The sequence below is a fragment of the Haemorhous mexicanus genome, chromosome 4 (assembly GCF_027477595.1).
Source record: "Haemorhous mexicanus isolate bHaeMex1 chromosome 4, bHaeMex1.pri, whole genome shotgun sequence".
Lineage (NCBI taxonomy): Eukaryota > Metazoa > Chordata > Aves > Passeriformes > Fringillidae > Haemorhous > Haemorhous mexicanus.
The window spans coordinates 59,455,698-59,469,553 of NC_082344.1; the positions used below are offsets into that span (position 1 = coordinate 59,455,698).

Here is a 13,856-nt window from a genome sequence, read left to right on the forward strand (position 1 = left end):
ACAGGCATTTATGAAAATTGATAATCTTCCATTCAAAGAGAGTTCCTGTTGAGTTTAGATATGGCCTAGGTTTCTTTCTATGTAAGCCATTAATTAGCACCTGGAACAGAAATGTTCTCAGTGGGAAGGCCAAGGCATCACATGCTCAAAGGGATGTGAAATTGTCAAATAGGGCTCTCCAAGCCTTTTTAGAGAACAGAAGGACATTGTGCCTAGGCACCAAACCACAAACAAATCTTAACAATGGGTAAATTGTGGTAAGGAACAAGGCATCCATATTTTATCATGCTGTTTGTGGTGTTATTTAAAACAAAGAGTACTTGTGCATTAAACTGTTTGAATACTCTAAGCAATTACGCTAGGATTCTGCCTGGAAAACGTAAGTCCTGGGGATACTTGCCGTGTTAGGAGTACAATAAAGATAGCACATGATGTGCCTCACGGTAGACCAGGTTCTGGGGATGTTGTACCGGTGGGAGCTGCGGAGGGCATGGCCGGAGCAGAGCCATCAGGAAGGGTGAGCAGCGCTGTGTGGGTGCCGTGCTTGGGATCCAGTGCGGATGGAGGAGCGTCTGTGCTAACCGGGAAATAAAGAAACCAGATCAAGTCCTGGGTCATGAGGTTACTAACACCTCCGTGAACCGAGCAACAGCAGAGATCTGTGCCCAAAGTGGGCAGTGTTCCACTATCATGTTTTGAGAAAGGGGTTGCCTTGTCCTCCCGCTGTGGTTTACAATACACACCCAACACAGGTGTGTACGTAATTTTGTTACACACATATCTAATACTAAAGCTTCCCTGATGCCGCTTCCCTCATGAACCAGTCCTCACGGAAGTCTGGCTGTCCAGGGCCTGGGATGGCAGCAGTGCCGAGCTGTTCTGCAGGAGGCGCACGTAAGGAGAGGAGGACCCTTCTTTGGGACACACACCCCGGACACTCCCGCACAGCCCTCGGCAGGTGCCGCTCGGGCCCCACCGCTCTGCCCCGCGGCCCGGCCCCGCCGGCAGTTCGGCCGTGCTGCGGCGGCGGCCGGTCCCGGCGGCGCTCGGGGGGCAGGGCGGGCTGGCAGAGGTGGCCGCAGTCCCCGCCTCTCCCGCGGGTTGCTCGGCGAAGGCCGGGCCCGGAGGAACCGCTCACCGGCACGGCGGCCCGCCGAAGCCATGACCTCCCACCGCAGCGAGAGCGACTGGCAGGGGCTGCTGAGCGAGGTGAGGCGGCGGGGGAACCGCGGGCCGGGGCGCCCGGCAGCGAAGAAGAGCGGCGGGCGGGCCCGGCTGCTCCCCGCGCCTCGAGGAAATGCCGGGGAGAGGGGGACAGCCACCGGCAGGGGACCCGGCCCGCCGCCGAGCGGGTGGCGGCGACTGCGGCAGCGGGCGGGGGGCGCCGAGCTGTGCCGGTCACGGCTGCGCCGTGTGGCCACGTCTGCCGCCGGCCCTGCCCTGCTCGGGCTGCCGCCGCGGCCCTGCGCTGCTGCGGAGCACCGCAAGAAGGGCCTGTGAGCCGCTCCGTGTATTAACCTCCTGGGGCTGCGGAGAGCAGCTTCTAGGCCCTGCTGCCGCCGCTGCTGCTGCGGCTGGTTTGAAACCGCCGAGGATTCCCTGAGCTGCGGGGATGGCCGAGGCCTCGGGCCCGGAGAAACAGCGCAGCCCAGCCTAGCCCAGCCTAGCTGCGGCACTGGCCTGGGTGACCCGGCTGCCCCTGTGCCGTATGCCTTGCTTTTTTACTTCGCTTCAATCGCATATGAAAGGCTTTTGAGACCCATGGTGACTTTTATACTGTGGGAGAAAAGAGTGTTATAGCACTGTGTCCATGAGCCTCAACAGGTGTAGGATTTTCCAGTTACATGAATAGAAACTTTATTGTCCACTGCATTCTCATTAAAGCATCCACAGCGTTTACAGGTACACATAACTTATGTAGGGTAAGTTAGCAAACTCAAACCAACTTGAGGTCCGTATCATTTAAAGGAGTATTATTGAAAACAAATCTGTTTATTAGCCAAACTCATGAAGCAGGCTGGCATGCTGATTTTTACATTGCATTACTGTAAAAACTGTAATTTTATGCTTATAGCTAGCAGATAAAACTTCTGTGCAAATGGCATTGGTCTGGATAAACTTGAGTCTACTGTCCTACAGTATGATACACACAGGGAAATTCCCTTGTTTTCAGGTGGGCTTTGCCTGCTAACTGAGTGTAAGGCTTAAAGCCCTGACCTGTCAAAAAGATATTTGAGTTTACGTTGTTGAACCTGTCACTGCTCTTGGTGCTTTCAGTGGGAGTTTGTATGGGCCCAGATCTGTGCTAGCACAGTACATCCAGAATTGGAGACTGTGAATACAGGACTTCCAAAGACACAGAATGATCCAGGAGAAAGTGAAAAGTGCACTTTTAGTAGTATCCTGGTTGTGCAGTGTTGAATCTGACATCTCATTTATTCAATAGAGTTTTTTTTGGGATGGGGGTGATTTCAGATGGGAGGCAAATCACCAGGTGTGTTCAGAGGAAATGTTGTGGTTGCCTGCTTTAAAATGTCATTTAGAATTACTTTGGAACTTTTTTACTTTCTATATAGTTAAACCTAAAAAGTCTATCCTAAAATTGAACACCTACTTCAGTTCAGGGGGCTTCTTGATTGTAATAAAATTTAATGACTGTGCTAAGCTGCATTCTTGTAGATACTGAAACATACATATAATTTCTTTTTATCAGGAAAAAACAGAGGCATAGTGACTTATTTTCCACCTTTCCTTACCTTCTCTCTGTTTCCACAGCAGGCTTACAGCCTGTTGCTGCTCTTGCTATCAAGATACAGGTTTTCTTCTTTTGCCTACCTCTTACTTTGGCTGTTGTAATTCACTCCATGTGTTTTACCCATTAACTCCAAATCCTAATAGGTCTGTGAGAAAGTGGCTCAGACTTCTGAAGTAACTTGTAATAAGTTTTTTGAATTTACCATATCCCTCAGTGGTACAGATTTTCTCAAGGCCTCCTAGCTTCAGTGTCTGCTGGGCAATTTTTTTCCCCTGTGCATTTCATAAAAATCTTGAAATGCTTGCAAAATACAAGGTAACACAGGCAAGAAAAGCCATGGTAGCTCCAAACAAACACTCCTCCATTGCAGGTGGTAGACAGTTAAAACATAAGATGGGGTTAAAAATCTTGGTGTAAAAGATCAGAAGCTGGTGGGTTCAGACCTGTGGTGAAATACGTTTTCATTTGCAGAAGCCAAATCTTCTAGCTTTGAAAGGTAGGAATAATTGAAATACTTGTCAAAGCAGCTGTAACTTTTAAAACTATGGTGCTACAGGTTTAAGAAAAGTGGTAAGGATGCATGTTAGGTCCTTATGCACAAACACTTGAACACACAGCATTTATTTTTGTAGGTTGCCTTTTCATTTTTCATTAGAAAAGAGGATATGTTTTTGTCTGTTTCTGTCTTTTTCTATGTTTACTCTTCTTTTTCCTTATGACTTTGGTTCTATTTCAATGCTTTTTGCTCTGTACCCTTTCACATATCTTTCTCTGTTTTTATTATGCTCACCACTAACTTCTTGCTTGTTCTTTTGCCTCCATATTTATGTATTTTTCCTCTTACTTTACAGCCACATGTTTTTCAGGCCTAGAGTGCACCTGGTACTCTGAACAATCTTTGCACCACATATACCTTGAGCATTCTTTAACTGAATAGAATGACGTAGGTAGGAATACTGGGACAAAGCCAACTTAGCAAACACTGAAGGAGCATAAAAGAGTCATTATTTCCATTGATAATCTCACAAACTGGATGCAGAAGAACTCACTTCAGGAGCAAAATTCCACATTTTACCTGTTCTCCATACATCCATCCTGTGATGGATGTATGGAGATATATATATAGAGAGAGAGAGGGATATATATGGGTATATAAAGAGTTACCATGTAATTTTTCTGTTTGGACTCTGCTTGGTTTTCATCTAACATTTATGTCACTCAGTGACCCACGTTTAGAGTGTTTAAAAGCTGGTGTAAAGTTGTAGGGTGAAGACCTGGTCAATAACTGCTGGTTTGACACAAGAAACTGAGCTGCAGCAAGAACTTTCTTGCTGGTGGCCCAGGTCCTCCATAAACCAGTGATCTTCATAAATCTCAAAATACTATACCAAGAGTACATTCCATTCCTCATCCCCATCCCTGGAGTTGTTCAAGGCCAGTTTGGATGGGAGTCTGAGCAGCCTGGACTACTTGGAGGTGCCCCTGCTTATGGCAGCAGACTTGGAACTAAATGATCTTCAAGGTGCCTCAGATTTGCCAACTTCTAGTATTAAATCCAATGTCAAAATGCTTCTCTTTCGTTTGTCACCTCCCACACATTAGAGTGTTTAGTGTATGCTGTTTACAGCTACTCATATGTGACTGTGCCTCCTACAGCTGAAGAGATGTAATTTCCGTTTAATTTTTCATTCACAAGAGGCTACTTCTTGGTTGTTGACTGTGTATGGTCTTCAGCAGCCCAGAGGGAGGTGATATGCTTGTCTCTTGAGCTCCCTTGCCTAGTAATTTTGGACTTACCAAACTGCTCAGCAGAGATACCTAGCCTGCTTGTAATTGGCAGAGCACACCTTTCCCATTGGTTGCGCAATTACTTATTGTGGGCAAGAGAGAAGAAGAAGGAAAACTGGTGAGATTTTCATGTTTGTATTCTCTCTGTAACATTCTGTCATGTTTCCTTCTCAAACAAAGCATGAAATGTAATTTGCCAAACCTCTATGAGGGGACCAACAGGCTTCGGAGCCACAAGTTTAACAGCTTTTCTTAATGTGCACAAATGCAGGGGCTGTAGGGAAGAACAAAGAGGAGCGGATACTCTAAGGTCTCTGGTTGGTTGGGTTGGCATTGTAATGACTTCAACATTTGGAAAATGAAATGAAAATCCTAAAAGAACTGGCATTGTGATTTACTGTGCTCCAGAATTCTCGGGAGCTGTGGGAGGGTGCTATGAAGACCTGCATGCTGGACTTTTGGACAACAAAAGAAGTGTTTGCTTTTCATGTGTCCGTGTTTCAGGTTGGACTAAGAGACCTGCAGGGATGTTGTGAAGCAAACAGAGAAATTAATAATGTTGTCTGATGCACAGCATACAAAACTTCTGAGGGCTGGGCCACCTAGCACAGTAGTGTTAACTGGTGTTTCTAAATGGCTGGTGAAGATGGTGTGGTGTAGCATTGCCATCAAGACAAGACATTGTGTTCTGAGGAGCTGCTTGTATCACTTCTATCATCAGGGAATGATACCAGCCTGCTTTGTGTTTCAGCAGCCGGGAGGCAGCCAGTCAAGCAAGAGCTGGGCAGCAGGAAAAGCAGAGTTGATACGGTGGGATAAAACCAAGGTCACTGCATTATTTCAGGTTTTATCAGAGATAAATCACATCAGGGAGTGAATGGCAAGCAAATGGCCAGTAATTTCTCTAGGTCTGAGTGCTTGACTCTTTCAGATAAGTTAACAGTTTAATCTGAAGTCAAGGGGAGCAACATTATAGAAACACAGTCAACAAGCATCCCCGACAGTGAGATTGTAGTGCATTTTGGGATCCTTTAGTTTCTACAACAGAATTGTCTCCAAGACAATCAAGAGAAATTTGATAAAACTTAAGGCAGTTTGGTAGCAGTTGGATCTCTTGTTAAAGATAGTGAGTAGACTTCATGGTTTCTCAGAGAATATGGAAGATGATAGGTTTCAAGGCCCAGTGTAATGTAGCAGCCCTTCAGTATATGAGGACACAAGGCCCTCAAGTGTCAAGAGAAGACAGAATATGATCCATAGTGATTCCAAAGCACAGACTGGAGATAGTATCTCTGCTTCTATTCTCAGAAAATTAGATTTTTTCCATGACATTAATTGTCATTAAATACCAAAATATAGGCCAGTAATTTGTACAAATTAAAAAAAAAATTTGATAGGAATTCAGTGTGTTTGTTGGTTTAAAAAAAGAAAGTCTAAAACCTTGACCGTGTCCCAGCTTCATCAGATTATTAGACCATGTCTACAGCGTCATTAATGAGATCTACCCAGATTTGTGACTAAAAATAGCAATGAACAAATAGTAAGTGTTCGATGTAGAGGGTCACCTTGGAGCAGTTACACTCTCCTGTAATGTCAGTCTCTTTTTACTCAATTTCACTAAAGTAGTCATCTGGCTGTAAAGCAGTTCAGGCAGTAATGTAGGATGTCATATATATTCCTTTAATTATTATGTTCTTCCTTGTAGCAATTATAATTTACTTTATTGCAGATAACAGCACATTGGTAGATAAAAGCCACTAGACAGATACGAAAAGTTGTACACTGTAACTTTTAGATTGAATGTATACCCGCTGGTTCTCATTTCACTTTGTTTTTCGAATTCATAGATTATTTTGTACCAATAATTAAAAAGAAAAAAAAGACAGTAAGAATATTTCATAGTTACTATAGTGCATAACAGAATTTACTTTTTTGACTCACTGATAAACAGCACCTGAGATGTGGGCATTCCTGCAGTTGCAGGGGAAGAAGTCTCTGCATGAGTGAATGCCAGAAGCATCTACTGAATACTTTTTTTCAGACTGAGAAAATTTGCCTTATTGCTTTCATTGCTCCAAAACAACTTGTCACACTCCTGTGTTCTTTTTGACAGCATACCAATTTTGTTGCATTTATTTGTCTATATAAGGGAAATCGCTGATGGGACTCAGTTATTTCCCTGACTAGAACCCATTTCTGGTATACAGCTGTTAGGTCATTTTATGGCCATTATTGCTACATTGTTTTTTAACATTCAGAAATAAATATATTGAATAACCTCTTTGAGGTCCATCTTTGTGAAATTTGGTTTTCCTTCAGTAATGGTAATGGCAACTGCAAACATAGCCCTGTTGAATAATCAGATTCTACAGAAATGCTCTGGCTTTATTGTTTCTTGTACCATAAGCCCATGGAAACAAATTATTATGTTATAACTGATTTTATTCTATTTATTTGGGAAAGTCAATATGTGTAGAAGGCAAAAATTACTTCAAAAAGTCTTTTATGTGGTAATTTTTGTAGTAAAATCCAAACAGTACATTGAGGAGAGATGCCAATATCATCAGTATATAGTTCATCTAGTTAAAACAGATTTTAAACAAGGAGGCCATCTTTATTCCATTTCATTCAGACCCTGAATATTACTGTCCCCACAATCTGTTTATGGTTCATTATCTTCAGGCTAATAGGTAGTGGAGAATTCCCCAGCCCCTGCCAGTGCTGCTGTAAAAGGTGAAGCCTTCTCGTATGCTCTGAGTGTGTCCTTTGCAGGGCTGTGACTCATGGCAGAAGCAAGATTTCTTTGCTGCTAGGTCTAGATTTCCTGCTGGGTAAGCACTGGGTTTTACAGTGTAATCCACATGCTCTGGTTCACTCCTGACTCTCATACATGGTTTCATCCAGCAGCACTTGAGGCAAGGCTTGCTGGCACCTGCAGGACTGTGGGCGTATAAGGCAAGATGTTTGGCTTCTTTCCACTCCCATTGTGTGTGTGGTATAGGGTGCTCCACTCCACACAGGTGTCGGCTGGATGGGCCAGCTTCGTTCTTCATGGGATTCTCCCTGGTAGAAGAACAGGACAGGCTGCTTGGTTCAGGAATTAGGCTGTTGGGTTGGGGTTTTTTTAAGTGATTGTGAGGTTTGCTTTTACTCATTTTTATTTGGAACTACTCTATCAGATTGTTAATATTTAAAAACAATTTAGCAAAGGCTTGCTTTAGAATTACTTAGGGGATGAAACGGGGAAAAAAGAAGAGAGAGTGACAAATATTTCACTGTAAGGGAAGGAATTACTTTATCAAGTTTGAAGCAGTTTACTATAATCACTTACTGACAATATTAAAGTTTAGCTTCTGATACCTTTCAGTCCTTTATCAGGGGATTTGGCATTTGTGTAAGGTATCAGTAAGGACATAAGCACATAGGTACACTTGCCTTTGTTGATGCCAAGGCATCATAATCCAGAAAATTTATGGCCGGATTTCAACTTCGGTATTGCCAGAAATAAAATTAATCCAAGGTGGAAGTGTCCTTTTTGAGAGTTCAAATCCTTCTTGGAACTGCTTTTCTCATTTCCTTCCCACTTTTTTGCAACTAAGCATTTACCATTTTTGGAAAAAGTTGTCTGTACTAGTATACCAAACTCTCTTTTTCCTTTCTCATTGACTTGAAATTGAGGTTAACAAAGTTAGTTCCAAGCAAGTAGTACATACAAAGAATGATTTTCATCCCAAAGAATAGCACTGACTTGAACAGTATGGAAGTGCTGATGTTGTTGCTTTATGCAAGAGCCCATAATGACAAAGTATTCTTGTCAGAGGATATAATGAAACTATAAATTGTTTTCATGACTGCTGTGGTATTTGGTCTCTTGCAGATCACATTCAGAAAGTAGAGCCACGTCATATGTCAGTATCATCAGAAATGGAAATACATACTGTAGCATGGGCAGTGTCAAGTGATGGGTAATAAGAATCTGCTGATCAAACATCATGTTAAGTGAAAAAAGTTGCCTGAAAATTCTGACAGGTAACATTGAGGATGACATACATGTTACTCTTCCTTTCAATGTGGAAAGGCAATGAAGCAGATCAGACTAATGCAGAACAGCTAAGATTTGCAAGTTCTACTTTGCTTAGTGCATGACCCCTCCACATGAGAAGTGATGGCTGCAGGGGAAGGCTCATCTCTGCCTTCCCTCCCCTTTTAGGCGTTTTTGCATTCCTGCATTATTTCCCATTTTTTTGCCTCGAATGAGCATGTGCCTGTAGTATCACAGCATAATTAAGTTTCTTTTACGTGTGGTGTTAGGGCATCACACTGTAATTGCTTCATAGTCAAGGTAAATTTTGGTTATCATTCATGCAGCCCCTTCTGCTATAACATAGCTCCATTTCAGTGTCCAGCTTTGAGGCTGAGCCCAGAATACACTGCTGGTAGTGGGGAAAAGGATGGCAGTGGGAAGTGGTGCAGGAATGAGTGGTTGCTGCCTGGGGGCTGGATATTGTGAACACGTGTAGAAAAGGGATTTTGCAAATGCTTCTTCCTTCTAGCAGCCTTGTCAGGGCTGCTGGGCAAATTGCAAGGTTCCTCATGCTATTGCGTATAAGAAAAAGAATGAGAAACTCAAACTGGTAAATATTTCTAAGTCACAGTGGTCAGGTGAACATGTAGCCTTACAGATGGATTTCAAGCTTTCTATACGAGATATCTTCCCCATGATTGTCATTAATAAGTCAAGACAATTTGTGGCAGACTTTGATCTTGTGCAATCTTCCAGCTTTTCACAGAAGAACTTGAGCCTCATGTATTCAGTACTGGCTTGGCTAGAAATGGCTTGTTACAGGTATGGGTTTTTTCTCTTCTGCAGTATCTGGTGTGCAAAAGGAAACTTGAAAGTAAAAAGGAGGCATTGCTCATCCTTTCCAAAGAGCTGGACACCTGTCAACAAGAAAGAGACCAGTACAAACTTATGGCCAACCAGCTGCGAGAGCGACACCAGTCTCTGAAAAAGAAGTATCGGGAGCTGATTGTAGGTTGTTCTTTATGAAGACTGTATAACTGGGGGACAAAGGTGAACCTCAAAAAAAATTGGAAAGAAGTCCATAATGGCTGCTGTAAAAATGTTTAGGTTCTTGTTTGCAGTAGTCCTGCAGTTGCACAGCCCTGATCATATTATTACTCATTTGTTCTGCAGTGATGAGGCAGTGCTTGTTATATAGGACACAGAAACACAGTGCATGCTCTGAGGAAATTCGTTTCAGTGATAATTCCATTTAAAAATTGACTGTGGTATTATTATTCCACAGCAGCTTAATGTACCAGTATGAAAATTAATGCAACACAAATTTGTAATGAACTGCTGTTCTAGAAATGTAAACAAATCTTCAACTTTCGAAAATTTTTTTATGTTAAAGTTAGTATTACTGGTATTAATCAGCAGTATTTAAAAAAATTGCTAACATTTTAGTTAAAATACATGTTTGACCATTAGACTTGCAGAATTAATATAGTTTCTGATTTCAGAAATAAGCTGCCAATAAAATATATCTGTTTATTTTTAGGATGGGGATCCATCGCTTCCACCTGAGAAGAGGAAACAGGTAGGAATTTTTTTTCAACTGATGTTATTTTATCTGCTACAAAGGTATTTCACAAAATAATAAAAATATTAATTCAGAGATCTGGTTAAAATGCAAGCATTTCTGAATATTGAAAAGCTCAGTCTTTAAATTGCAAAATTCTGCTTTTGTCTATGCATTTCACTTTGAAATACCTGAACTATACAATATATGGCTATTGCTTTCGTGTTCACCTGAGACTCAAATTGGTCAGTGTACAGAAACTTGAGGTTGTTCTCCTTTTTGTTAATTCTTCCATATTGAGTCCTAAAAAGGATTTGTGACAGGACTTCTCATACTTAAAAGTAAGCTGGGAATGCATTGTCTGCTTTCCATAATTGTTAATTTATTGTTGTGAGGGCTGTTTTTCATTAAGTATTCTCTCAGGACACTTGGCACTATGAGTTAAAGTGGTAAAACAATGATAATTGCATTTTATGGTTCCCCTGAAAAACTTTTTGCCTGCTTGCATGCATTTTTGTTCCTTGATATCTACATAGTGTGTCCCTGTTGCAGAATGTTGGTTGTCACATCTTAAAATTATCTTAATTTTTAGAGAAAAATGGCACCCAAAACTAAATGTCTGGAGCAGGGAGATGAGGACAACCTAAAAGAACAAAATTGTTGCTGTAATTGCTAGTTTTGGAAGTCTTTTAACTATGTTTAAAACATGGTTATTACATCCTGTTAGTGGATCAGAAATTTTCAGAAACTCATAACCCTTTCCCTGAGAGTTTGCAGTAGTTCTTGCTATTTGCTTAAAATTTTACGGCTTAGGGTTTTGGTTGCTTTAAACTAAACTTCCAGAGGCAATATAATTACTCCTTCAGGCACTTAAACAAATAGCTGCCAAGAAGTCAGTGACTCAGTGTAGAATCATTTAAGTTCCTCATTATTTAGCATAATTTATTTGCAATTCTGTTATTTCAACAGAATTCTAATAAAACTTTATGACCAGATACATGTTTGTGCATTCTGAGTGTTGCTGAGGAATATCCAGTTGAAAGAAAAAAACCAAAGCAGTGTATGGATCATTACAGAGATAAGTAGGAAGGGAGATTTGCCATCCCATAGCTCTTCTAATTCATCTTTCATCTTTCAAAACAAATAAAACTGACAGTTGTTTCTAAAATACTAGCCAAATTCAGTCTAAATTCAGAAGCTGTGATTGTATTAAGTTTTGGCCATTTGTCTTACCAGGGTAAGTGCCTTGAAAACCTTTAATAATCCACCTAGGAGTAATTTTTTTTTTTCCTGAGGAAGTTATGTGTTCATGCTAGGTAGCAGTGAAAGAAAGAAAATGGGGTCATTGATAGGCTGAACAGAACAATATATATGTTAGGTTGTGTAGTAGTAGACGGTTAATGTACTTCTTGAGGTTTTATTTTCCTGAGAAATGTGTCTGTAGCATACAAGGTGGATAACCTAGAGTGGTTAGTGCAACCTTTCTGAAGAAGAGTATAGTTTTGCTTTGAGAAATGCATCAGAGAACAATAAAAGAAAGTTATGAAGATTTTTCCATTATTACCATACATACATTTCTTAGCATTTTCTCACCTAAGAAAGAGTGAAATTCTCTCTTGCTTTTGTGTTTCTTCCATTCCCTTTTTTCCTGGCATCCTAGATGTGTGCTGGGAGAAGTTTGTGACCTCAGTTACTTTATGAAAGGAGACCCTGATCCTCCAATGAATTGTACACAACACAAAAGTGCATACTGTTTCTGTGGTCAGAAATAAGATGAAAACACGATATGCTAAACAGTTTGCTATCTGTTGCATTGGTTTGCCTCAACTGAGAAATTACTGCTTATTATTGAAATTCCAGTCTAGAACCTTAAATGTAATAGGTGTGTTGGAATTGCTACTGTCTTCTCCTTCTTGTCTTCATTTCCCCCCTTTATTATCAGTTATGTTTGGTGACTGCTTAAAATGTCTTGTTTTCCACCATGCCTTCTCATCATGTTTTCCAGCACAGAATTTTCATGGCTTTTATGGAAATATCATGTAACCAGGCATTTTCTGTCAGCAAGCAGCTAACTCAAAATCTGGTTTTGTACAATTGTTACTTAAAGATATCTTAACATGCAATGCTCTGTAGTGTGTTCCTGCTCAAAGCTGTGTTTGCATCTCGGATCTTTTCCAAACAAAACAATTCTATCATACTATGATGATTCTATCCAAAGATTGCTCTGTGTGTATCACATTCCGCCAACCAGCAGAAGCAGAAAATGAGAAACAGTGCTATGAAAATCTTTATTTCTGCTGTAGATGTTTCACCATTAGTGTTGTTCACAGCTTGTGAGCTGTCAGTGCTTTCCTGGCCCCTCAAGCCTATGTGGTTGAAGGTACTTTTATAATGTCTTATGGTGTCAGGTGTAGAGTAATTTTTGGATAAGTAACGGAGGGGTGAAATGTTTCAGGACAATAGGAATTAGGAAGAGGGCGTTTTACGTTAAAATTAATTTAGACATGTTTGTAATGGTTTAATCCCAGCCAGCAGCCAAGACCCACGCAGCCCCTCACTCACTGCCTCACCAGGGTGATCAGAGAGAGAATCAGAAGGGTAAAAGCTACGGAACTTGTGGGTCGAGATAAAGACAGTTTTATAGGAAAAGCTAAAAGCTGCTTACACAAGCAAAGCAAAACAAAACAAGGAATTCTTTCATGACTTCCATGGGCAGGCATGGTGTTCACCCATCCTTGGAAGAGCAGGGCCCTTTCAACCATAATGGTGACTTGGGAAAACAAATGCCATCACTCCAAACACCTCCCTCCATCCCCTTTCCTCTTTCTTGCCCCCGCTTTATATACTGAACATGTTGTTACATGGTCTGGTCATGGTCCCTTTGGTCAGTTTGGGTCGCTTGTCCTGGCTTTGTCTCCTCCCAGCCTCCAAGGCTTCCTTGCCAGCACGGCAGTACAAAAAGCAGAAAAGGCCTTGGCTCTGTGTAAATCCTGCTCAGCAAGAACAAAAGCATCTACGTATTATCAGCCCTGTGTTCAGCTCAAATCTAAAGCATAGCCCCATATCAGCCATTGTGAAGAACACCAACTCTACTCCAGCTGAAACCAGCACAGTGGTAAACAGTAGACACTCCCTGTTTTGAAAGAAATATTAAAATATTTCTCTGTATACATAGCATCTGCTGAGCATCTTATATAAATAGAAATTCTACCATTCTGCAGTTCTGCAGTGATATGTATTTATATGCATTAACTGGGATACCGGACATTTTAATGGAAGTTTACTAGGTATCTGTTGGCCAGTGTTGCTGCACTGGGAAACTTAAAGAAAAAGCATAGATTGGATTTCTAGCTAAATATATACTGCTTGTTATTTTCATCTACATTGCTTAAATTTTCAGTATAGCTTCAGTTTGGGAGAAGCTTTAAATAAAAATTGTTAAAATAACAAATCAGTGAATCCTTCTACCTTCTATATGAAACGGAAGTTCTTTAATACAAATGAGATTCTTTGAATAAACAAAGATGAAGTAAAATGCATGGTTAGGAAAACAACTGTGTGGGGCCACAGTCCTAAATATGCTTTTCTTAATTTGGTCTCAGTGAGATCACTCAGTTGGAGATAGTGGGTTTGCACTGGGGCTGTGTGTCAAGAATAAAGTTGCAATGCATATGTCCCTGGGGAGGTCTGAGATTTGCATTTTAAATGTATAAGGAATCAAATTAAAT

The 13,856-nt window shown here is 41.2% G+C and overlaps 1 protein-coding gene across 5 annotated transcripts in view; it reads left to right on the forward strand.

The window, feature by feature from the left end:
• Positions 1-1,017: 1,017 nt before the first annotated feature.
• Positions 1,018-13,856, forward strand: part of CCDC149 (coiled-coil domain containing 149) — a 51,008-nt gene continuing 38,169 nt past the window's right edge. For 4 of the 5 annotated variants that reach the window (XM_059845068.1, XM_059845069.1, XM_059845070.1 and 1 more), the window contains exons 1-3: positions 1,018-1,209; positions 9,414-9,575; positions 10,108-10,146. In XM_059845068.1, coding sequence (XP_059701051.1) covers positions 1,162-1,209; positions 9,414-9,575; positions 10,108-10,146 — 249 coding nt within the window. In that variant the 5' untranslated portion in view covers positions 1,018-1,161. Of the gene's footprint in view, positions 1,210-8,420; positions 8,573-9,413; positions 9,576-10,107; positions 10,147-13,856 lie in introns of all 5 variants that reach the window. The other variant, XM_059845072.1, reaches the window with a different exon arrangement.